At 42.0% G+C, this 25,357-nt stretch overlaps 2 protein-coding genes and 1 non-coding gene across 5 annotated transcripts in view; 2 read left to right on the top strand and 1 right to left on the bottom strand.

The window, feature by feature from the left end:
• The window catches only part of TMEM45B (transmembrane protein 45B), a 38,275-nt gene extending 18,251 nt beyond the window's left edge, over positions 1 to 20,024 (top strand). The window contains exons 2-6 of the mRNA XM_060605237.3: positions 14,680 to 14,876; positions 16,833 to 17,039; positions 17,812 to 17,996; positions 18,552 to 18,697; positions 19,739 to 20,024. Coding sequence (XP_060461220.1) covers positions 14,696 to 14,876; positions 16,833 to 17,039; positions 17,812 to 17,996; positions 18,552 to 18,697; positions 19,739 to 19,847 — 828 coding nt within the window. The 5' untranslated portion in view covers positions 14,680 to 14,695 and the 3' untranslated portion in view covers positions 19,848 to 20,024. The remainder of the gene's footprint in view (positions 1 to 14,679; positions 14,877 to 16,832; positions 17,040 to 17,811; positions 17,997 to 18,551; positions 18,698 to 19,738) is intronic.
• On the top strand, positions 2,090 to 2,200 carry LOC132662604 (U6 spliceosomal RNA). Its single transcript, XR_009602626.1, has one exon. It is a non-coding gene; the product is annotated as a U6 spliceosomal RNA (small nuclear RNA).
• A 3,406-nt stretch (positions 20,025 to 23,430) lies between the features above and the next one.
• Positions 23,431 to 25,357, bottom strand: part of NFRKB (nuclear factor related to kappaB binding protein) — a 39,593-nt gene continuing 37,666 nt past the window's right edge. For all 3 annotated transcript variants that reach the window (XM_060605234.3, XM_060605235.3, XM_060605236.3), the window contains exons 26-27: positions 24,632 to 24,767; positions 23,431 to 24,516 (exon numbers count right to left, since the gene is read on the bottom strand). In XM_060605234.3, coding sequence (XP_060461217.3) covers positions 24,391 to 24,516; positions 24,632 to 24,767 — 262 coding nt within the window. In that variant the 3' untranslated portion in view covers positions 23,431 to 24,390. The remainder of the gene's footprint in view (positions 24,517 to 24,631; positions 24,768 to 25,357) is intronic.

Below are 25,357 nucleotides of genomic sequence, written 5' to 3'. Positions count from 1 at the left end.
AAAAAATGAGAAGGGACAGGAAGGATTTGCAAAGCTGGTTTTTCTGCACTTCTGGCTAGGAAGACAAGGGAGTATAACAGGCTTGATCTTGAGAGGGACCTCAGTTAAACATGAAAAGAAAATGGAGGTTTTTAAAAAAATATATTGATCAGTGGGGCACCTGGGTGGCTCAGTCAGTTAAGCATCCAGCTCCGGCTTAGGTCATGATCTCACAGTTCATGAGTGCAAACCCTGCATCAGGCCCTGTGCTGACAGCTTGGAGCCTGGAACCTGCTTTGGATTCTGTGTCTCCCTCTCTTTCTGCCCCTTCCCACTTGCACTCTGTCTCTCTCTCTCAAAAATAAATAAACGTTAGAATTTAAAAAAATATATTGATCAATATAGGGTCTTAAAAAAATGAAAAAAAAGAAGGGGAAGAAGGCCTTCTAGTTAAGGCAGAATGAATAGGTAGGCAGTTTCTTTCTGCAAAAAACTGAAAACAAGCCAAAAAATTGTATAAAGCTAGACAAAATTGTCAAAACCAGCCATTTCTGGGAACTGGTAATGAACAAAAGTCAGACAACAAATTGAGAAGCTGTTGTGACTTTGTTAAATTAACATTTGCTAAGAAGGGTGCCCAGGTGTCTGATGGTGAGTCTCTGTTCAACAAGATACTACTGAAATAGAGAATTTTATTACTCCCAGGTGGTGGAGAAGGTACAAGTCCTGCCTCAAGGGGCCATACGGGGAGGTCAAGGCAGAGTACACATGGAGACTGTGGCAGGACCTGGTGCACATACCTTTACTGGGACCCACAAATAGAGCCCTTAGGATTCCCAGGCTAAGTCTGGGTTGGTCAATTCAAACAAGAAAGAACAGGGTTTTGGTGAGCCTCACAGGGGTCTTATTCAAGGGCTGCATAAGGGGAAGGCCCTGAGAGGAGGGGAACTGTTTATCACAAGGGCCATTGGGGAACTCATATCTTGAACTTACGTTTACTTGTGACCCTGCAGCTGTTATCTAGGGCATGTTCGCCCCTGCAGGCCACCGGGCTACACAAAATGGAGGAGACAGCAATATGGAGTACTTCAGCTAAGCTCTCAACAGAAGCTTTTATTTTTGAAAAGCTACTAGATCTTCAGGTAACAACAGTTGGAGACTATGGCCTTGTTGCCTGGGGCTGCTGCCATTAATTCCCTTCACTCAAAGACTTTTAAGTAACTTGGTGCTAGCCATGAAAACAAATAGTTTTGCTGCCAGGGGAAACAGACGCGGTTCAGGGTAGTGATTGGGAGGTTGAAAATCCTTGGCTCAATGGGTTAAACATGGGAATGAACAGGGAAAGGGAGTCAGAAAAAATAATTGAAGAATTAATGGCTGGAAACTCCCCAAGTTTGATGACAAACATTAAACTATAGACCCAAGAAGCTCAGCCAAGATAAAAACAACAACAAAAACAAAACAAAAAACCTACAAAATGAATAACACAAAGATATGTCAGAGTCAAATGGCTGAAAGCCAAAGATATCAAGAAACAAAATTTTTTTTTAATTTTTTTAACGTTTATTTATTTTGGGGAGATAAAATAAATATCTGTGCTCTGTCAGCACAGAGCCGGATGCGGGGCTCAAACCCAGGAACTGTGAGATCATGACCTGAGCTGAGGTTGGAGGCTTAACCAACTGGGCCACCCAGGTGCCCCAACAAGAAAATTTTGAAAGCAAGAAAAAAAGTGACTCACTGGGAAATAACAGTATGAGTAATAACTGATTTCTCATCAGTACCATGGGAGGTCAGAAGCCCGTGGAATGATATAATCAAAGTGTTGAAAGAAAAAACTGCCAACTAAGAAGTCTATATCCAACCTAACTAGTCTTCAAAAATGAAGATGAAATAAAGATATTTCCAGAAAAGCAAAACTGAAAGAATTCATTGGTAACAGAACTGCTCTATAAGAAATATTAAAGGATATCCTTCATGCTGGAACTAAATGAGATTAGAGGGTTATTCAAATGCACAGGAAGGAATGAAGAGCACTAGAAATGGTAAATATGTAATTAAATATAAAAGACTATCTGTCTCTATTTCCTGAAAAATGTAAGACTGTTTAGTGCTCACTTCAGCAGCACACATACTAAAATTAGAATAATACAGCAAAGATTAATGTGGCCCCTCCCTGCACAAGATTGACACACAAATTCATGAAGTGTTCCATATTTTTTTGTTGCATTACTATATTGTACACCTAAAACTAATATGTCTGTTAACTATACTGGAATTAAAACTCAAAATTTAATAAAAAAAAGTAAAAAATAAAAGGCCTATTTGAAGCACTAATTGCAATACTGTTGGTTTATAATATATATCACATACTTATATTTAATATATTTATTGACTGTTGATATGTATACCAACAATGGCATGATGAAGGCGGTTGGAAATGAAACTATAAATTAACAAAGCTGCTATATTTTACCAGAATTAAGTTAATATTAACCTAAAATAGACAGTGATGCATACTGTAATTCCTAGAGCAAGCACTAAAAAAGAAAAATAAGGTTTCAAAAACATAGCTTAAAAAAATGAAAAGAAGAATTAGAATAGTACATTAGGGGTACCTGGGTGGCTCATTCGGTTGACAGTTTGACTTCAGCTCAGGTCACGATCTCGCGGTCTATGAGTTCAAGCCCTGCGTCAGGCTCTGTGCTGACAGCTCAGAGCCTGGAGCCTGCTTCGGATTCTGTGTCTCCCTCTCTTTCTCTGTCTCTCTCCTACTCGTGCTGTGTCTCCCAACCAAAAATAAATAAACATTAAAAAAAATTGTACACAAAAGACAGCAGTAAACAAGGAACAGAGGAACAAAAAAGGTCTGAGAGAACAAGTGGAATTTGAAATTAAAAACACAACATTTACATTAGCACCCCGCAAAAAAGAAATACTTGGGGTACCTGGGGTACCTGAGCCACCTGGGTGGCTCAGTTTGTTAAGCATCCGACTTAGGCTCAGGTCATGATCTTGCAGTTTGTGAGTTCAAGCCTGTGTCGGGCTCTGTACTGACAGGTCAGAGCCTGGAGCCTACTTTGATTCTGTGTCTCCCTCTCTCTCTGCCCCTCCCTACTCATGCTCTCTCTCTTTCAAAAATAAATAAACATTTAAAAAAATTTTTTTAAAGAAATAAGTATGAAGCTAACAAAATAAGGAGAGGAAAACCATAAAACTCTGATGAATGGAACCAAAGAACTAAATAAATGGAAAGATATTCCATGTTCATGGACAGGAAGACACTATTGTCAAGATGTCAGTTCTTCCCCACTAGATCTATAGATTAAATGCAATTTCAATCAAGATCCCAGAAAGTTATTTCGTGGATGTTGACAAATTGATTCTAAAGTTTATATGGAAAGGCCAAAGATGCAGAATAGCCAACAAAATACTGAAGAACAAAGTCAAAGGACTCATGTTACCCAATTTCAAGACTTATGTTAAAGCTATAGTAACCAAGAGAATGTGGTATTGGCAAAAAAATAGATAAATTGATCAATGAAATATAGGGCCCAGAAATATACCTTGATCAACTGACCTTTGACAAAAGAATAAAGGCAACACAATGGAGCAGAGATAGTCTGTTCAATAAATGGTGCTAGAACAACTGGATATCCACATGCAAAAAATTAATCTAGACACAGACCTTACACCATCACAAAACTTGAAACTTTTGTTTCAACCACATGTACCATAAATCTAAATGTAAAATGCACAGCTGCAAAATTCCTAGAAGATAATATAAAAGAATACCTAGATGACCTTGCATATGGTGATACCTTGTTAGGTTAACAACACCAAAGACATTATCCATGAAAGAAGTAACTGATAAGGGTGGACTTCATTAAAATTAAAAACTACTGCTCTGCAAAAGACAAAAATCAAGAAAATTAGAAGACAAGCCACAGACTGGGAGAAAATATTTGCAAAAGGACACATCTGATAAAGGACTGATATCCAAAATAACTTAAAACTTAAGAAAAAAAAATTTAATGGGCCAAACCACCTTGACAGACACTTCACCTAAGACATACAAGTAAGCATATGAAAAAATGCTCCACATCGTAGTATATCATCAGGGAAATGAAAATGAAAATGATGAGGCAGCATAACATACCTCCTGGAATGGCCAGAATCCAGAACACTGACACCAGATGCCGGGGAGGGTGTAAAGTAACAGGAACTCTCATACGTTGCTGGTGAAAATGCAGAATGGTACAGCTGCTTTGGAAGATAGTTTGGCAGTTCCTGCAAAACTATCCATACAATCCAGCAATTTTGCTCTTTGGTGTTTACCCAAAGGAGATAAAAACTTATGTCCACACAAAACCTACACACAGATGTTTCTAACAGCTTCATTCATAATTCCAGAATCTTGGAAGCAACCAAGATGTCCTTCAGTAGTTGAGTGTATAAATAAACTGCAGTATATCCAGACAATGGAATATTGTTCAGTGCCAGAAAGAAATGAACCATCAAGCCGTGAAAAGACCCGGAGGAAACTAAAGTGCTTATTAGCAAGTGAGAGAAGCCAATCTGAAGAGGCTACATACTGTATGATTCCAACATTTGACATTCTGGAAAAAGCAAAACTATGGAGATAATAAAAAGGGGTGGTGTCAGAGGTAGGGGAAGGGGAGAAATGAACAGGCAGGGCACAGGGAATTTTCAGGGCAGTAAAAATACTCTGTGTGTTATTTATAATGATGGATACATGTCATTATAATTTTGTCCAAAGCCATAGAATGCACAACATCAGGAATGAACCCTCCGGCAAACTATGGACTTTGGGTAATTATGATGTGTCAATGTAGACTCATCCTTGGTTTAAAAAAAAAAAAAAAAAGCACCATTCTGATGAGTGGTATCAAAAATAGGGGAGACTATGCACGTGTGCAGGCAAAAGGTGTAGGGAAAATCTCTGTACATTACTCTCAATTTGTTGTTGTTTAGAGCTCTAAAAAAATAGTCTTTTTGAAAAAACATAAAAGAGACATAGAAAACAAGTAGCAAAATGTAACCACGTTAATAATTACAATGAATATGAATAGATTAAGGAAGCCTGTTTTGATTATTTAAAAATGCAGAGATTGTCAGCCATACAAATTCTCAAAGAATCTACCTTTTGTTCATATTTTGGGGAATAACTAGAGGCATATTAATGGAAATAAACCAGGACAGAAGAATAAATGGCATCCAAGAAACAGGGGGGTCAAAAACAGGAAAAGGCAAAGGGAATTTAAAAGATAGTGCCAAATGCTCCAGGATGATAGAAAACCAGTCCAGTTTTGGGGACAGAGGATAAAAGGTCCTGGAAGAAAGGTCTCTAGGAATAAAATGGAACTGACAAGTTTTCTGATGTTTGAATATCTAGACAATTTGGAGGACATTTGGCAGATCTGTTAGCTCTTTTGGGGAAAAACACAGTGATTAGGTATATGGGAAAGTAAACAAATGAAAAACAAGGCAAATATTAATTCCAGAATAAAATAACAATGGTGAAAATACAACCCATAATATGCTACTTGGATGAGCATGTATTCGTTCCACAAATATTTGAGTGCTTACCAAGTCAGGGCCTGCTGTAAGCACTGGGCTAACGGCAACAACAAAACAGATCAAATCCCTCCTTTCAGGGAGTGTACATTCTAGTGGATAGAGCTGGATGCTAAAAAGAAAATCAATATGCAATATCAGATAGTGATCCATGCCTTAAAGAAAATTTAGACGTACACCAGATAGCATTTGTTAGATAATGATTGGCTGTAAATAATAAACATACAATGAATTCTTAAAAAAAAAAAAAAAAAGAGGGAAGAGGAGGAGGAAGAGGACCAGGATGAGGAGGAAGCGGAGGAGAAGAAGAAGGAGGAGAGGGAGAAGGAAAAGTAGGAGGAGAAGCAGTAGTATACCTGGATTGGAAAGTGGGACATGCCTGCTACTTTTCACAAAGTAGTCAGGGAATAAAGTAACATTTGAACAGATACCTGAAGAAAATGAAGGAAAGACCTGTTGGCTCTCTGTGGGGAACCACTAGAAAGAACAGACAGCCCAGGCCCAGAAGCAGGAGGGGGTCTGTGCTTGGAAATGGAAGGCAATGGAAGGGACCCTGTGTTGCATGGCTGAAGGGGTAGGAGAGAGGTCAAAGAGATAGCTCAGGATCATGTAGGATTTATCAGCTCTGGTAAGGACTTTGGATCTACAGAGCCATAATAATGAAACTAATGATTTAAGCAAATGAACATAATGTAACTACAGTGAACATGACCGGTTGAAGAGGAGGGAGAGGTTATAAGAGAGCTCCAGGAAGTTGGTGGATAATGCCTGACAACGATATAATAACAAATGGCAGCATGCACAAATGAATGAGAATTGTGGAAGTAAGTACCAGAAGAAACAATGGGAAGGGTTTAAAGTGGTTTCACTAGTGGGTGAGGAGGGATGGGACATGGGGCTGCTGCTTTTCATTTTAAGAATTTTAAATGCAATTTGATTTTTTTTTTAACTATAAAGTTTTTTTAAAACTTGTGAAAGTTCTTGGTGAAGGGTGGAGACCTCAGCTGTAAATGTATCAGATGTGAAACAGCCCTGACCATGTACCACTGATAGAGGGGTAGATGTCCCTGATGGCCAGGGCTGGAATAGCATGTGCAGACCATCTTTATGTTCCTAGCAGATATGTTCTAATCACCATCACCTGCTGTTTTTCTCCCACTTTACACATTCTTTAGGTCACCACCCAGGTCCCCCAGGATTAGAATCATTTTTCTTCTGAATCAGTTCTAGCTAACACTTATCTTTTGTTGTTGTTGTTGTTTTTTATTATTATTTTCTTTATTTTCAAGTTGTTAACAGACAGTGTACTCTTGGCTTCAGGAGTAGAACCCAGTGATTCATCTCTTACATGCAACACCCAGTGCTCAACCTGAAAAGTTCCCTCCTTAATGCTAATAACCCATTTAACCCACCCCCAGCACTCCCCCCATCAACCCTCAGTTTGTTCTCTGTGTTAAAGTCCTTTATGGTTTGCCTCCCTCTCTGTTTTTATCTTATTTTCCTTCCCTTCCCCTATGTTCATCTGTTAAGTTTCTTAAATTCCACATATGAGTGAAATCATATGATATTTGTCTTCCTCTGATTGACTTATTTCACTTAGCATAATACCCTCCAGCTCCATCCACATTGTTGCAAATGGCAAGATTTCATTCTTTTTCATCAGTGAGTAGTATTCCATTGTATATATGTATATTTACATAACATCTTCTTAAGCCATTCATCAGTTGATGGACAGTGGGCTCTTTCCATAATTTGGCTATTGTTGATAGCATTGCTATAAACATTGGGGTGCATGTGCCCCTCTGAATCAGCATTTTTGTATCCTTTGGGTAAATTCCTAGTATGCAATTGCTGGGCCATAGGGTAGTTTTACTGTTAATTTTTTGAAGAATCTCCACACTGGTGGCTGCACCAGTTTACATTCTCACCAACAGAGCAATAGGGTTCCCCTTTCTCAACATCCTCGCCAACATCTGTTGTTTCCTGAGTTGTTAATTTTAGCCATTCTGACCGGTGTGAGAGGTATTTCATTTGTGGTTTTGATTTGCATTTCCCTGATGATGAACAATGAGCATATTTTCATGTGTCTGTTTGCCATCTGGATGCCTTCTTTGAAAAGTGTCTATTCATGTCTTCTGCCCATTTTTTCACTGGATTATTTGTTTCTTGGATGTTGAGTTTGGTAAGTTCTTAAATAAATGTTTATTTATTTTGAGACACAGATATAGATAGAGAGAGTGAGCAGGGGAGGGGCAGAGAGAGGGAGAGAGAGAATCCCAAACAGGCTCCAAGCTGTCAGTGCAGAGACCAATGCAGGGCTCAACCCCATGAACCATGAGACGATAACCTGAGCCAAAATCAAAAGTCATACGCTTAACTGACTGAGCTGCCTGGGCGCCCCAAATTTGTGAAGTCCATTATAGATTTGGGATACTAACCTTTTATCTAATATGGCATTTGCAAATATCTTCTCCCATTCCATTGGTTGCCTTTTAGTTTCACTAATATTCTTTGCTGTGCAGAAGATTTTTTTTTATTTTTTTAATGTTTATTTATTTTTGAGAGACATAGCATGAGTTGGTGAGGGACAGAGAGAGAGGGAGACCCAGAACCCGAAGCAGGCTTCAGGCTCCCAGCTGTCAGCACAGAGCCTGATGCAGGGCTCAAACCCACAAACCATGAGATCATGACCTGAGCCAAAGTTGGACACTTAACCAACTAAGCCACCCAGATGCCCCCAGAAGCTTTTTATCTTGATGAGGTCCCAATAGTTCATTTTTGCTTTTATTTTCCTTGTCTCTGGAGACATGTCAAGTAAGAAGTTGCTACGGCCAAGGTTAAAGAGGTTGCTACCTGTTTTCTTCTCTAGGGTTTTGATGGTTTCCTATCTCACATTTATGTCTTTCATCCATGTTGAATTTATTTTTGTGTATGGTGTAAGAAAGTGGTCCAGTTTCATTCTTCTGCATGTTACTGTCCAGTTCTCCTAGCACCATTTGCTGAAGAGACTGTCTTTTATCCATTGGATACTTTTTCCTGCTTTGTCGAAATTAGTTGACCATATATTGTGGGTCCATTTCTGGGTTCTCTATTCTATTCCATTGATTTATGTGTCTGTTTTTGTGCCAATACCATAACTGTCTTGATGATTACAGGTTTGTAATACAGGTTATAGTCTGGGATTGTGATGCCTCCAGCTTTGGTTTTCTTTTTTAATATTACTTCAGATATTTGGGATCTTTTCTGGTTCCATACAAATTTTAGAATTGTTCTAGTTCTGTGGAGAATGCTGGTGCTATTTTGCTAGGGATTGCATTGCATGTATAGATTGCTTTGGGTAATATCGACATTTTGACAATATTTGTTCTTGAAATCCATGAGCATGGAATGTTTATCCATTTCTTTGTGTCTTCTTCAATTTCTTTCATAAGCTTTCTATAGTTTTCAGTGTACAGATCTTTTACCTCTTTGGTTAGGTTTATTCCTAGATGTCTTATGGGTTTGGGTGCAATTGTAAATGGGATCTATTCCTTGATATCTCTTTCTGTTGCTTCATTGTTGGTGTGTAAAAATGCAACTGATTTCTGTACATTGACTTTATATCCTGTGACTTTGCTGAATTCATGCATCAGCTCTAGCAGTTTTTTAGTGGAGTCTTTCAGGTTTTCCATGTAGAGTATCATGTCATCTATGAAGAGTGAAAGTTTGACTTCTTCTTTGCCAATTTGGCTGCCTTTTTTAATTTCGTTTTGTTGTCTGGTTGTTGAAGCTGGGACCTCCAACACAATGTTGAACAACAGTGGGGAGAGTGGACATCCCTGTCGTGTTCCTGATCTCAGGGGGAAAGCTCTAAGTTTTTCTTAATTGAGTATGATATTAGCTGTGGGCCTTTCAAATAAGGCTTTTATGATGTAAGGGTATGTTCCTTCTATCCTGACTCGCTTGAGGGCTTTTATTAAGGATGCTGTATTTTGTCAAATGCTTTTTCTGTATCTATTGATAGGATCATATGGTTCTTATTTTTTAAATATTTTAATATTTATTTTTGAGAGAGAGAGAGAGAGAGAGAGAGAGAAACAGAAAGAGAAGCAGGGGAAGGCTAGAAATAGGGAGACAGAATATCTGAAGATCAGAAACAGACTCCATGCAGTGAGTGCAGAGCCCAACATGGACCTCAAACTCATGAACCATGAAATCATGACCTGAGCTGAAATCAAGAGTCAGACACTTAACTGAGCCACCCAGGCACCCCCAGGATCATATGGTTCTTATCCTTTCTTCTATTAATGTTGCATATCATGTTGATTGATTTGCAAATATTGAACCAGCCCTACATCCCAGAAATGAATCTCACTTGATCATGGTGAATAATTCTTTTATTGTACTGTTGAATTTGGTTTGCTAGTGTTTTTTGTTGAGAATTTTTGCCTCCAGATTCATCAGGGATATTGGCCTCCAATTCTCCTTTTTAGTAGGGTCTTTATCTGGTTTTGGAATCAAGGTAATACTGGCTTCATAGAATGAGTCTGGAAGCTTTCCTTCCATTTCTATTTTTTGGAACAGTTTGAGCAGAATAGGTATTAACTCTGCTTTGAATGTCTGGTAGAACTCCCCTGGGAAGCCATCTGGCCCAGGACTCTTATTTATTGGGAGATTTTTGATAACTGATTCAATTTCTTCCCTGGTTATGGGTCTGTTCAAATTTTCATTTCTTTCCACTTGAGTTTTGGTAGTGTGTATCTAGGAATTTGTCCATTTCTTCCTGATTGTCCAGTTTGGCATAAAATTTTTCATAGTATTCTCTAATAATTGTTTGTATTTCTGTGGTGTTGTGATCTCTCCTCTTCCTTTCATGATTTTTATCTATTTGGGTCCTCTCTCTTTAGTTTTTGAGAAATCTGGGTATAGGTTTATCAATTTTGTTTATTCTTTCAAAAAACCAGCTCTTAGATTCATTGATCTGTTCTACTCTGTTTTGGATTCTATGTCATTTATTTATGATGTAATCTTTACAGTTTCCCTTCTACTGGTTTTGGGTTTATTTGCTGCTGAATTTTGGGGTCCTTTAGGTGTGAGGTTAGATTGTGTATTTGGGATCTTTCTTGTTTCTTGAGATAGGCCTGAGCTGCAATGTATTTTCCTCTTAGGACTGCCTTTGCTGCATTTCAAAGGGTTTGGACTGTCGTGTTTTCACTTTCATTTGCATCCATGTATTTTTTAATTTCTTCTTTAATTTCCTGATTAACCCATTTATTCTTTAGTAGAATGTTCTTTAACCTCCATGTATTTGGGATCTTTCCAAATTTTTCCTTGTGGTTGATTTCAAGTTACATAGCGTTGTGATCTGAAAATATGCATGGTATGATCTCAGTCTTTGTGTACTTGGGCTGTTTTGTGACCAGTATGTGATCTATTTGGAGAATGTTCCATGTCCACTCAAGAATATGTATTCTGCTGCTTTAGGATGAAAAGTTTTGAATATATCTGTTAAGTCCATCTGGTCCAATGTGTTATTCAGAACCATTGCTTCCTTATTGATTTTCTACCTAGATAATCTGTCCATTGTTGTAAGTATAATTACATTATCAGTAAGTTTGCTTATGTTTGTGATTAATTGATTTATATATTTGGGTTCTTTCATGTTGGGGCATATTTATGATTGTTAGCTCTTCTTGATGGATAGATGCTTTAATGATATAATGCCCTTCTTTATCTCTTGTTATTGTCTTGGTTTTAAAATCTAGTTTGTCTGATGTAAGTATGGCTACTATGGCTTTCTTTTGACGTCCATTAGCATGATAGGTGGTTCTCCATCCCCTCACTTTCAACCTGCAGGTGTCCTGAGGTCTAAAATGAGTCTCTTGTAGGCAGCATATAGATGGATCTTGTTTTTTTATCCATTCTGATACCCTGTGTCTTTTGATTGAGGCATTTAGTCCATTTACTTTCAGAGTGATTATTGAAAGATGTGAATTTAGTGCCATTGTGTTATCTGTAGGTTTTGTTTGTGGTGATGTTTCTGATCTTTTGTAGTCTTTGCTGCTTTCCATTCAGAGAGTCCCCTTACGATCTCTTGCAGGGCTGGTTTAGTGGTCATGAATTGCTTTAGTTTTTGTCTTAATCTCTCCTTCTATTCTGAATGACAGCCTTGCTGGATAAAGGATTCTTGGCTGCATATTTTTCCTATTCAGCATATTGAATATTTCCTGCCACTCCTTTCTGGCCTGCCAAGTTTCAGTGGAAAGATATGCTATTACCCTTACAGGTTAAGGACCATTTGTCCCTAGCTGCTTTCAGAATTCTCTATCTTTGTATTTTGCCAGTTTCACTATGATACGTTGTGGTGTTGATCTGTTTTTGTTGATTTTGAAGGGAGTACTCTGTGTCTCTTGGACTTGAATGCCTGCTTCCTTTCCCAGATTAGGGAAGTTCTCAGCTATAATTTGTTCAAATAAACCTTCTGCCCCTTTCTCTTGCTCTTCCTCTTCTGGAACTTCTATGATACAGATACGGTTTCATTTCATGTAATCACTTAGTTCTCTAATTTCCCCCCTTTTGATCCAGTAATTTCCTTTCCCTCTTCTTTTCACTTCATCATTTCCCATAATTTTATCTTCTATTTCACCTATTCTCTGTTCTGCTTCTTCCATCCTTGCTGTCACTGTGTCTAGTTTATTTTGCACCTCAATTATAGTACTTTCATCGTGACTGTTCTCAGGTCTTTGATCTCTGCAGAGTTTCTCTGCTGTCTCCTATACTTTTTCAAGGCCAGCTATTAGTCTTATGACTTTTAATCTAAATTCTTTTTCAGATATATTGTTTATATCTGTCTTGAGAGCAATTCTCTGTGATTTTTTTCCAGAATTTTCTTTTGGGGAGGATTCTTCCATTTTGTCATCTTGGCTAAGTTTCTGGCTTTTGTGTATTTTAAAAGCTTGTTATGTGACTTGCACCTGAGAGTACTATTTTAAAAAGGGATCATACCCTATCCAGGACCTGACACTTCAGGAAGTGTTTTTGGTGCATGCACTCTGTTGTCGTGTATTTGGCTGCTCTATTCCACTGGACAGTCCTCTGCAGAGTTCCTCCCTGCTTGTAGTGGTGGAGTGTTTGGACCTTCAGCCAGATGTGCTTTGTCTGTTTAACCCTGGAAAAAGAAAACAAGGCGGTGGGGGGGGAGCCTGATCCCACAGAAAGAGAAAATTGAGAGAAAAGACCAGAGAAAACTACAAAGCTAAGTTCAGAGAAAGAGAAAGGAAAAAAAGCAGGTCCCCCCTCCACTGGGGGCTCTGCTGCTCTCTGAAGCCCCACTGTGTTGGTGACGGGGAAAAAATGGCAACACCCCAATTTCTCCTCCCCAGATCGAGTGTCTCAAACCACACTGTTCATGCAGCCCTCCGAGAGTAGCTGGGGGGTCAGCTTGCCCTGCTCCAGTCTCTCGTGCCTCCTAGGCACTCAGCTGGGATTCAAAACCCCATGTCTTAAGGGGCCCTGCACTTTGTAGACCCTGTTCTGGTGTAGTGCCACCCTGCCCTGCTGATAAAAGGTCTTTGGCTGGTACCTACAGGAACTCTTGTCCTTCGAGAGGCAATAAACCCTCTTCCCACAATACTCAAGGAAGGGGGCTGTTCTCTTCCAGTGTACCCCTGAGATCGTTACACTGCGCTATGCATTCTGGGCTGGCTCCCTCCTCCCCAGGAGCACAGCCATGTTTCCAGCTCCATTTGGAGACAGGAGAAAGTCATGCATCTTTGTACCTTTGAGTTTCAGCTCAAGGCTAGATCCTGCCAAGCTGTCTCCCTCCACCTGAGGAGATCTTTCTGCCACTCCACAGATCGAATTCCTGGGTGTTTCAAGTGATCTGACCTCAATACTGCTGTGTTTGAGGGTTGAGGAAAATCCTGGTCCCCCTACTTATCTGCCATCTTAAACCAATACTTACCATTTTAATCATATAGTCTGCATGACTGTAAATGGGATAAATATAAATCATGACTGCTATCTTTTTTGGAATAAGGTGGTGTTTTTATATATATATTTTTACTAAAGTGTATTTATTTTTGAGAGAGAGAGGAAGGAGAGAGAGAGAGAGAGAGAGAGAGAGAGAGAGAGAGAATATATGGGTGGGGGAGGGGCAGAGAGAGAGGAGACAAGAGAATCCTAAGCAGGCTCTTAGTTCTCAGCACAGAGCCTGACTTGGGGCTCAAACTCACAAACCATGAGAACATAACCTGAGCCAAAGTCAAGAGTTGGGGCACTTAGTCAACTGAATGTCCCTATATAATCATTTTTACTTTTGCCAAATTTGAATCATATAGACCATATTCCTTTATATTAGAAGGCTGCATCAAATCTCTAGATTTTTGTTTTTGTTTTACATTTATTTATTTTTGAGAGACACAGCAGGAGCAGGAGAGGGGCAGAGAGGGAGGGAGACACAGAACCTGAAGCAGTCTCCAGGCTCTGAGCTGTGAGATCATGAGAACATGATCTGAGCCAAAGTTGGGCGCTTAACCAACTGAGCCACCCAGGTGCCCCTCAAATCTCTAAATCTTCAAATTATTTTCAAATTAGGTGGAAAATGATATTATACCTTCATTTGTCATCTGGAATTACAGTATTTATCAATTTGTATCATTTTGTGAATTGCATATTCATGTCTTTTGCCCATTTTCTTATTTGCAAAAGACTAACACAATAGCCATTTACCATAACTATTACAAATGTCTTCCTGATTTAATGTTTTTGATATGCAAAAAATACTTACATAGATGAATTTTCTTTAATTCTCTCCACATTTAGGTAAGCTTTTGCACCCTGCGATCAGTAAATATTTGCCTACCCTCCTCCCCATCCCCAGCCCCCTTTTATTTTACCCATGTTTTTAAAAAAGCCTTTGAGCCAGGAGTATTCTCTTGGGCACTCACTCAGCAGACAGGACTTTGATGACATAACATGAAGGCTTATTTTATGAGAATGAGTGGATCCTTCTTAACATGGCTTATGATCTGGAATCCTCAATCACACACTGTGTTTCCTGCCAAAATATACATTTATGTTTTCTTCATTCAGTCACCTAACAGCTGTCCCCTATTTTCTTAGGTGTCCAAGAACACTGATGGCAAACTTTAAGGGCCATGCTCTCCCAGGGAGTTTTTTCTTGATAGTTGGACTGTGGTGGTCAGTGAAGTATCCACTGATATACTTCCACCAAAAGGGGAAAAGCAGCCAACTGACTCATTACCATCAGCGCCTTGAGATCATTGAAGCCGCAATCCGAACTTTGTTTTCAGTCATTGGTAAGAAGGGGCTTATCTGGTCCAGGGGTCTCCCCATCACATGCAGAACTTGAACCCATTTTCTGGTCCCTGTGAAATGGATGTTTCCACCAGCAGATAATAAACAGGGATATTCAGTCAGCCAGTAAATATTTTATAGTATCTGTTGTGCACTGAGCTTTGTAATGTTAACAGTTAATAGCACCTTACATCGTAGTGCACCATGAAACACTGCCAAATAAACTACATTCTTTGCCCTAGAAGGACACAGGTATAAGATGTAGGAACAGAAGATACACTTTATGAAAAAGGTAAAACACAAATAAAAAAATAGAACAAATTAGAGTGAGCTCATGTACATGAGTTATAAGAAAGTACTAAATGGAGTTTAGTTTTAGAAAAAAACCATCTTTTTTCCAGTTGTCCACTAGAATCTCAAGAGTAGTTACCACCCACTTCCTTGGCATATCCTCCAACCCCAAATCTCAAGCAATTACAAAGACGGGAACTTGATGTTGGACGGCTAATAAGAGAGGCAGTGGAACAGACCCCCAAAAAAAGCCAACAGAGGGCTGTCTGAAAGGGATTTTCCCTTACTGTGTCCCATTCCAACAAAATTTCACGTCCTTCCACCGTGACTGGTCATCCATTCCACTCCACTAATGGCCACATGAAAAAGGGCCAGCCGTGCCAATAGTAGAAAGTGTTCTTCCTCAGGATCCGCTCTGAGTAACGTGAGTAATGAGGGATCTTATTCTGCACTTGCATTTTGCCACGAATCACTTTGGCTGTCTCTCAGAAGGAACGGAAGCAACACCAGCAGCTTCTCTTGGAGGGAGCAAAGGTGCTTAGCTTGGTTTGCCTGGTCTAGCTGAATTTTCCCATTCACCATCCAGGCATCTCATCTTTCTGGAGTTGAGAAGTGACAGGAACTATATGGCTTAAATGCTAAGGACAGCATCAACTTTGCCTAGAAAATAGAGCCAGAAAAATATTTGGCCTCTTTGCTGGGTGAAAATTAATAGTCACTCAACGTCTCCTGAGCTCCTACCATGTGCAGGAACTCACTGCTCCAGGTTTTAAGGCTACAAGGGGGAACCAAACAGTCCCTGCTGCCACAGGACTTCCATTCTAGTGTCAGTGGACCTCCCTTCTCCCAGCTTGTTTACACCAATTCCTTGCTCCTTCATGCATAAATTCAGGAAGGGGCTGGGTTTAAAACAAAACAAAGTTTGGAGAACAGGGTTCAGAATGTCGCCGTGGAGGATTATTCGAGGCCCCAAGAACGTTATGGGCACCAGGAATAAAGGCCAATCTTTTGCTTTCCTAAACAAAAGACAGAGAAGGGACAAGAACTGAGAGCTACCCCATCTCAAAGGCTTACGTCTCCTGACACCGCAGTGAAGGGGCCCTCACCTGCTTCTCCCAGTGTTTAGGGCACAGAGACTGAAAGCTAGGGGAAGGTGCTCACTCTGTGCTCAGGAAAACCATGCACTTAAGTCAGCCCTCACAGACACACCTGGCAGCTGCTTCTCCCCCTTAGGCATGCACAGGTACCTTTATCACCAGCGTGTCTCTGCTCAGATTCCATTATTTGCCACCTACTTGTTCCTTTCCGCGACTTCTTTCATTGCTCACTGAGCCCCGAGATGAACGTACCAGCCACATTCCCACATAAGTGATGATGCCTTGCCTTCATCTCAGCCACTGGACAAATATCCTGGGGACCTGTGTGGCTGTTTCTATTGCTTCCTTGCTCTGCACCCCCACCCCCAAAGAAACAACAAAGGCAAGAGGTCTACACAGGCTCCTCAGCAAATGCCTTCTTTTATACTCAAGTAGCTGCATCTGAGAGAGCAAAGTAGGCTTTCACCCGCATCTCGCATCTCGACTTCATTCATGACTTGGGGGCATTTGTTTCCCATCTGCCCCGGAGCTACACTTCCCTCCTTAATTTCCACTCTCACTTCCCTGCAGGGATCCTGGCAGAGCAGTTTGTTCCAGATGGGCCCTACTTCCACCTGTACCATGAAAACCAGTGGGTGAAGTTGATGAACTGGCAGCACAGCACCATGTATCTGTTCTTTGCAGTCTCGGGAATCGTGGACATGCTCACCTATCTCATCGCCCACGTTCCCCTGGGGGTGGACAGATTGGTTATGGCTATGGCAGTATTCACTGAAGGTAACTTAGGGGTAGGGATGGAAAAAAATAACAAAGTAAGAGACAGACAAATTGCTTTTGTAACAGACCAGAATATAAAGACCAGAAGTACTGCAAAGATAATAACCTTCCCCAGAAAATCCAAATCTCTGAATTTCAAAAACCTGCATGGGACTTGGCCTCTCCCTGCTCCCTCCCCCATCACACTCATGTACCTGAGTGCACATGCACACTGAAACACACAAGAACTCTCCAAAACGTGGATGGATGCTACCCATGCCAGAGAACTCCCTCTGTCCGGCGGAGGAGACACTGCACTCCACCCCCGACCCAGGAGTGTTCTTGCCTGGACTCCATTGCAAACCTCAGGAGACCCACCCAGCAGCTAGGACAGATCTCCCAATATAACTCATATTAACCAGAGTAATGAGAAGGCACTTTGTAATCCAACAACCTCACTTCTGAACCCCAGGAAGAGACGAAGAAAGGTTGAATCAGGGCAAAACTGAATTTCAAGTACACATACACACACGATTTGTCACGAATCAGCAACGTGTTTCACCTACACATCCTGTATTGAAGCTACCACGGATTAAGAGATTTTAAGACACATCCTTTGCAACTTATATCCACTTCATACACAAAATAAATCTAATCTGCGTCTGTTGCCCCACGTCACATAAACTGACTTTGTAACTGCTGAAAAATCTCGCTTTGAGACAGGTGTAAGAGGGCATTCTAGCAATGGAGTAGAAACCAGCAAATCTCTGATGGCTGAAATGGCTTTGTGCAGGTTTTCTCTTCTACTACCATGTCCATAACCGACCACCCTTGGACCAGCACATCCACTCACTCCTGCTGTGTGCACTGTTTGGAGGGACTTTCAGCATCTTCTTAGAGGTGATCCTCCGGGACAACATTGTGCTGCAACTTTTCCGAACCACTCTTGTTATTCTTCAGGGCACCTGGTTCTGGCAGGTAATTTTTCAAAACAGTGCGCTTCACATTGTGTGGATTCAGGGAGCCCCGCTCAGTTTGTCAAGAGAAGTCACGTAGGGGCAGCACTGACATGCCATGTGAATGGGTTGAGATGGCCACTGGTCTCCCCATGTCCGCCCCATGATTTAATTTTACCCATTAATATCTTGCTCACGGATTGACAAGCAGAATCCACGGAGCATAAAGAGCATATTAAGAAATTCCCCATCTGCCCTCCCCAGTGGAGGTGCTGACCCCATTCACAGGGCTCCACATGCAGTACTTTCAGGGGTCATTTCTATAGTTTGTTACAAGCTCCACTTGCTAAACTGCTGACTTGCAATGTGGGCCCTGATATTTCGTTTTAATAAGCCCATACTAAAACCAGAATTGACTCAGGTCATTTCTCCTGTGCAAAAAGGCCTTTTCTATGCTAATGGAGGTATGAGAAATAGGAGGTAATGGGAATGCATGGAAACTTGGGTAGCACGGGAAGGACGTAAGCTTGTGCCTCTCAGAACCAACTAAGGCCGACTTCTCTGTACTACCCACCAGATTGGGTTTGTGCTGTTCCCACCGTTTGGAGGACCCGAATGGGACCAGAAAGATGAAGCAAACATCATGTTCATCACCATGTGTTTCTGCTGGCACTACATGGCTGCCCTCTGCATTGTGGCCATCAACTACTCTCTCGTTTACTGGTAAGTCCAAAGGAAGACAACTTTTGTCTAGCTTTTTTCTCCTAACCCCTTGTCCCCAAAATCTACTGCACTGCATTTTTATTTCCAGTGGCCCACATTTCATAACTAATCAGTGCTAACTTCCACCACTTCATGAGTGCCAAATACTTGCCAAGTTCTGTGCAAGGTAGTCTACACCTGCAAATGGGCGAGATATTGAAAGGCTGAAGGGCTGTCTGGTCGTAGTAACCTCACAGACTCAGGTTTCAAAGGCAGTTCTGACAGACTGGAAGGCTGTCGGGTGAAAGGAAAACCTCTGAATTAGGCATTGGTACTGGACTGCAGACCCTTGTTCCTGGATCTGCCCCACCTCCTCCCCAGAGATGTGACAATCAGACACGATGCCATGACAGCAAGTACCCTTTTGAGGGCTGTTCAGAGGTTACTGGGATAGCTGATCATTCCTGTGCACTCACTCTCCCAGGCACTGTGGGAAGCACAAGTCTATTACGCCACTGCATCCTCATTATTTTATGAAGTATACACGGTAACATTTTACAGATGGGGAAACCAAGGCTTGAAAGACTGAGTAACTTGATCGAGGTCACCCTATGAGTCAATGGCAGACCGTCCTGAACTGCAGAGCAAGCGACTTTTAGGATATGCTATTATTAGTTCTGTCATTGTAGCTGCCCCTCTAGTTTCTGATTTACCTACCCAAAGCAGATATACATCACATACACAGTTCCACGCAGACCAAACTGAAGAGAAGGTCACAGTTTCCTTTAGTTCTACTGCCTGGTCGGTGAAACATACACTGGGAGGCAGGAGACCTAGGTTTAGACTGTTATGACATTAACTATTAAATATTATTAATCATGAGTCCCTGTATCTACCAGTGAACACTGCCTAAGAAGTAAGATATGCAGACAACCACAGCATCTGGTGGACTTACAAAGAAAATGCGCTAAGAACCAGTAGATAACTTTAACATCCTTGGTTGAGAGAATAAGGGAATTCGGGGGGCTAATTTCATGGTTTCTTATTGTTGCTCTATTATAGCCATTTGACTCGGTTAAAGAGGTGCGGAGGAGAAATCATTGGGATTCAGAAGCTGAAGTCAGATCACACTTACCAGACGGCCCTCCTGACTGGCTCAGATGAAGAGTGAGGAGGCTACCCGTGATCAGTGCGGGGTGGACATGTCCCTTTGAGCACAAATAGCTAGAGTGTGCAAAGGTGTAGCTTGTCTCCTCCATTTCAATGCTTCCTTTGGTCTGCTCTTACGGTTCTATGTATTTGCACTTTCTCATTTAATTGGCTAAAGTTTGTGCTGCTGTGGTATCCTTCATAAAGAAAAATGACACAAGCCTTTATTTTTGTCTCAGTATGAAGAGAAATAAAAGACTCTGAAAGTTTGAGAATAGTAAGTGGCCACGGGATGAGTCTGGGATAGGAATCCAGCAGAACATCCTGCTTTTGATAACTTCTCTCTTTTTCAAACTTCAAGAAAACAGGTACTTTCTTATCAGAAAGTAAATACACGAGACTGACTTTATTTTAAAGATACAATTCTACCACATACTTCTTAAAGTAAAATAGTTCACAAACTTTGGTACTTTAAATGTTACTAAACATTTCCTAATTTACCATTAATATTCCAGAGTACTGTAATATCACTGATAAGTCACGACGTTGGGCCAAAGGTGTTTTTTTGTTTTGTTTTGTTTTGTTTTGTTTTGTTTTTTTAATCAGAAAGCTAGTCAGTGGCCCAGCTGAGAGCTGGAACGCAAATGTTCTGGCTCCTCAAAAGAACTCTAATAAGAAGACACTAACAGGAAGTCTGTATAATGAGGTAGAAAAATGGCAGGTTGCCGAAGACCTTGAATTTCAATACAGCTGAAAACAAAGGGTAAGAATCGTGCAAAACATGTGACTCTTGAACTAGTAATATAAAGTCCTGACAGTCTAATCTTGGTTCTGGATCTGGTTTTTTCTTTTTTTTAAAAAACCTCCTTCAACAAATATTTATTAAACATCTACTTTGCGCCAGCACTGAAATGGTTGAAAGGATTAAGGAGATCCCTGTCCAGCAAGGAATTCAGTCTAATGGCGAAGATATGAAAGCGTTTACATACAGGGTGACTGGTGCCCTAAGGGGTAAGTACAACTACAAGGGAGGGGAGAAGATGGGGAGTTTGCCCTGTAGAAAAAAAAAAAAAAAAAAAAGCACGTTCCAGGCACAGAGAATAGGATGCACAAAGGCGACAAAATCACAAAGGAACATGGAGAGTTGGTAAAGTTCTACAAACGGATAAAAGTGGCCTAGGCCAACTCTGAAAGGTCTTCTAGACCAAGTACCATTGGTTTGCACAACACTTTCCACACTCTGAAATGCACTGTATCCCACCTGATTCACACAACCATCTATAATGGAAGCCACGTTAGGTTCTTCAGAGAAGTTGATTAGCCAAAGGTCACACAGCTACCAAGTTGGGAAGCCAGCCTTCAGGACTCAAAAGCCGGCTTCCTTCCTGCTACTTCCCACAAATGCGGTAGAGATCTTTTACACAAAGCACCGGGTGCTCTCTGGAAGAAATGCTGTACTTAAGTGAAAGCTGACCTCCCACGGTTAGCCAGCCTTTCAATGCTGAAGTCACACGTCAGAGGTTAAGAATGAGCTACTTAAAAATACAGTTATGAGAAGAGAACCTGTGGTCCCCTTTCAGGGTCTACTTTCATTGGCCTGCTAACTAGGAAACCAAACTTTCATTCAACAAGTACTGAAGGATCTATTATGAGCAATTAATTTAGTATATGTGCTGCCGAAGCGAGCACTATGAGCAATTAATTTAAAACATATTCTTTCTTTAGAGACTGGAGGTGGGTATAAGGAACCTATTCCCAGTTTTACTTTCATAGTAAAGATCTCCATTTTAGGTTTGAAGGGTGGGGGAAGTGCACCACACTCTAAGGAAATGTAGTATTTTCTCCAGAGCAAGCAGTTGAGGTGTGAAGACCAGATATACAATATTGAAACTTACTGTAAAATCCCTTTCACAGCAGCAGTTTGGGGTACCTTCATGGAATTGGTCAACCCTGGAGAAAAACATTCTTAGATGGGTTTACAATACAAACCCATCACAAACAACGCTATTCACCGAATCTGGTCTTAGACATGTGGTCTGACCACTTTTACCAACCTCTGAACCTCAGCGTCAGAGGCTCAGTGGCTGCCATGAGTTCTTCTGGACTTACTCCCCCCCAAAACAGCCACCATCGCTACCACATCTCTACAAGACCCCTGAGGTCTGTATGCACAGAACCACATTGCACAGCATGCAAATGCTGGTGACGTCACTTCAACAACTCCAGCTGGGGCTTGCCATTCCTCAGTACTCCACTGACAGGCTGGGCAGTACCAAATCGTACTTACCAGGGAGTCAGTCCTACACTAACATCCTGAAACATCCCTGTTCCCCAAGCATGCAGACAAATGTCTGCAGGCACTCAGAGACAGTCACAGCCAGGTGACTTCAGTAAAGAAAAGTCAGTGAAGGGCTGGGGCTGAATGCCAGGGCTATCTTCATGAAATCATTTGTTAAGTAAATTCGGAAGGGGTTTGTTTTAACCAACAATAAATACCTGAGACAGGATCCCTCAAATTTCTACTGTTTTCTCATTCAGACACTGTCACGTGGACTCTTCATGTGAAATGTGCCTCTAGGAAGCAATGATGTGCAAATATCAAAGTACTGGAGAACACAGACGTGCTCTCCTCCACTCAGCTAAAAGGCCATTTTTCTCCTTCACAGCAGTCCCTACCTCTCCCCGCTTCCCAGTGGGACATCTGTGCCGGCCCCCCACTACTAGCAAAAGCTCAAGTCACCTCTCCGCCAATTCGCCTCAGCTCTCTGTACCTTGGCCTTACCACCCTAGCTCCAACTGTCCCCACAGCTCAGCATGACATACAGCCATCCTCCCCTAGGAAGGCAAAAGAAAGGATACTTAAAATCAGAAGACTGGATTTATGTCTTTTTCTCTTTAACTTCAACTCAGACTCACCACTTCTCCCAGGGATGAGAAGTTAGAAGACGGTTGATGATGTCTATTTACAGAACTGCTTTAAAAATCAAATGCAATGTCTCAAAAGCCACAAGCCACCCTGACCTTCTCTGCAATCTTCCTGATCACTCAGCTTCCACCTTGCAACCCCTCTAAACTACACCATTGGGACCTTCTGCCCCTCAACTCCACTTCCTCACCAGACCCCATAAAAGATCATCACTGAACTTCCAGATTAAAGACACATCTTTAATAATCTGGAAACGAGAGAGAGAGGCCCTGACACTGCAGAACAGCCTTGCCATCCAAACCCTGCTCCCATACAAAAGAGGCATATACTGTTAACAACCAGTGCTTTACTTACTTACTACATTTAAAAATACTGTTCTGAGCTCTGCCACAGCTTGACGGAGGCTGAGAAATGAGAGGCAGCCAGGATTAAAGGACTTGTAAACCCTGACCGACCTCTCCTGTGACTGTGCTGCCTCGTCCGCCCAGTGGGCACACCCACTCACTCTCTCCTCTTGCCGCCTCTACTCTGGAGCAGAAGCCTGCAAAGTTTTACTTAACGGGCCTGAGGACATAAGAGACATTTTAGGCCTGAGGAGCATCTGGACTCTGGCAACTACTCAGTTCTGCCTCCTGACTGCAAGCAGCCAAGGATAATACATAAGCAAATGGCCATGGGCTGTGTTCCAATAAGTCTTTATTTACAAAAACGGGTAGCCAACCCCAGGGCTGTGGTTTGTAGACTCTTGCCCTGGAGCAAAGCAAAACATGTAACCTCTGAACTGCAATAAAGTCTATGCCGCAAGAACAGCATGTCTGCTGGCACTTGCCTATCCTGTCCACAGGCTCTGAACTTCTGTGTGAACAGGCCTGACAAGGAGGACAAAGTCAGCAGATGAAGATACGGACCACAGTCAAGATCCTGATACCTCATCTTTATGAGGTAGTGCCAAACTAATCCCATTTCAGGGAACCCACGCTATCTCACTTATCTCACTCCCTTGGTTTCTTACCCAGCTGACAGCCTCCCCATTGCCATGCAGCTCTCAAGTCAGCCACCAACTCACTGAGAATCCTGCTATTCTCCCATTCTGGTCAAGAGAATAATCAGTTCGGGGCAGTGGGGAGTGGGGGCTTTATAAAGCCCAGGTTTCCACTGGATAAAGACATACAACAGGTTCTTTAAAAAAATAAGTTACGTAAAAATTTCTGGACATAAAATTCCTATCTAGACCACTAGTCACAGAGAAGACCAGAAGCTAAAAAAAAATATAATCCACATCAAGAACGAGGCTTACTGATGGTCTGCACGATCTGCAGCTGTAAGCCTTCCCCCGGTGTCTGGCTCTCAGGAGAGAACCATGGCTCGTGTGGCACAACTATGACTTCATCCCCAAACAGAGGAGCTTCTCCTGGATCGGAGCGGAACAGCCCTTGGAGCCTGGAGGGGACTTTTCTCAGCATGCTCCACTGTGGAGTGTGGTGGCAGAATCCACGTCACTGTTGCCATCATCCCACTGCTGGCCTTCCCTTCAACAGACAAGCTGAGAAGGACGACACAACCTCCCTGCTCCCCTCCTTTAAGCCAGAAGGGCAGCCTGGGTGTGTGCTTTCACGGACGTCATCTTTCTCTCTCTGAATCACTGCTGTTCAGGTGCCTGTTTAGGAGATGGAGCTGTGGTCACAACAACAGTGGAGACTGCTTTGGAGGAACCAGAAGCTGTTCCCTGTTGAAGATGGGATGCAGGGACAGTCTGGATGCGCACCTGTTTGCAAAGAGAGACGGTCTGGTCAACAGGCTGCAAACGAGCTCCTCAGCTGAGCGCAAACAGCAAGAGAAAAAGAGGCCTGGTAGAGCCCACCGTTTGCCTGGAACCTTACCTGTGTGGCCTGGCCTTGCTGCTGAAGCTGCTGCAACTGCTGGGCAGTGAGGAAACTAACGGGCTTGTTGCCGGCAATGAGCTTAGTCCCCGCTGGCATGGTGGTCAGGATGATATTGCGGCCCAACCCGCCGAGGCTGTGAATGGAAAGCACCAGTGAAGCATAATGACAGGCAGGGTGCTCTCTCTGGCCCAGAATGAGGCCGCATGTTTAAGGAAAACAGGAAGGTCAGCAGCACAGTGAAAATTCCTGCATTCTAGACTGAAATGGAAACCAGCTGGTGAGACCACCTTTCTCCTAGCTTCTATGCTTCCCATGAAAAAAGAGCAAGCCCAAAGGCCCCCAGGGCTCTGGATACAATGACCCCAACATCCATACCTCGATCAGCAGAAATAATGGACAGAACCCCAGGAAGGTGTGTGTTTCAGACAAGAAACTCTCCCCCAAAACAGCCACCTTCCAACCATCAGACTGATTTCATCATGCCCCTTATCCTGGTTTAAGTCAAGACCAAAGGAAGGCCAGCTTCCCAAGTAAGACCTCCTGCTCAGAACACCACAGCACAGGGCTCAAATGTGAAAGCGAGGCCTTCCCCAACACCCACACTGGAAACTGCCATCTGAGCCATGTCACCAGCCCTCCCCATTACAGAATGTTCCGTCATCCCCTTCCTTGCTTTTCCTCCACAGTACACACCACCACCCCATAGGGTATTTTACTCTATAA

The sequence above is a fragment of the Panthera onca genome, chromosome D1, assembly GCF_046562875.1.
Source record: "Panthera onca isolate mPanOnc1 chromosome D1, mPanOnc1 haplotype 2, whole genome shotgun sequence".
NCBI lineage: Eukaryota > Metazoa > Chordata > Mammalia > Carnivora > Felidae > Panthera > Panthera onca.
The sequence above is the reverse complement of the archived record's forward strand: the minus strand, read 5'-3'. Positions and strand labels throughout refer to the sequence as shown.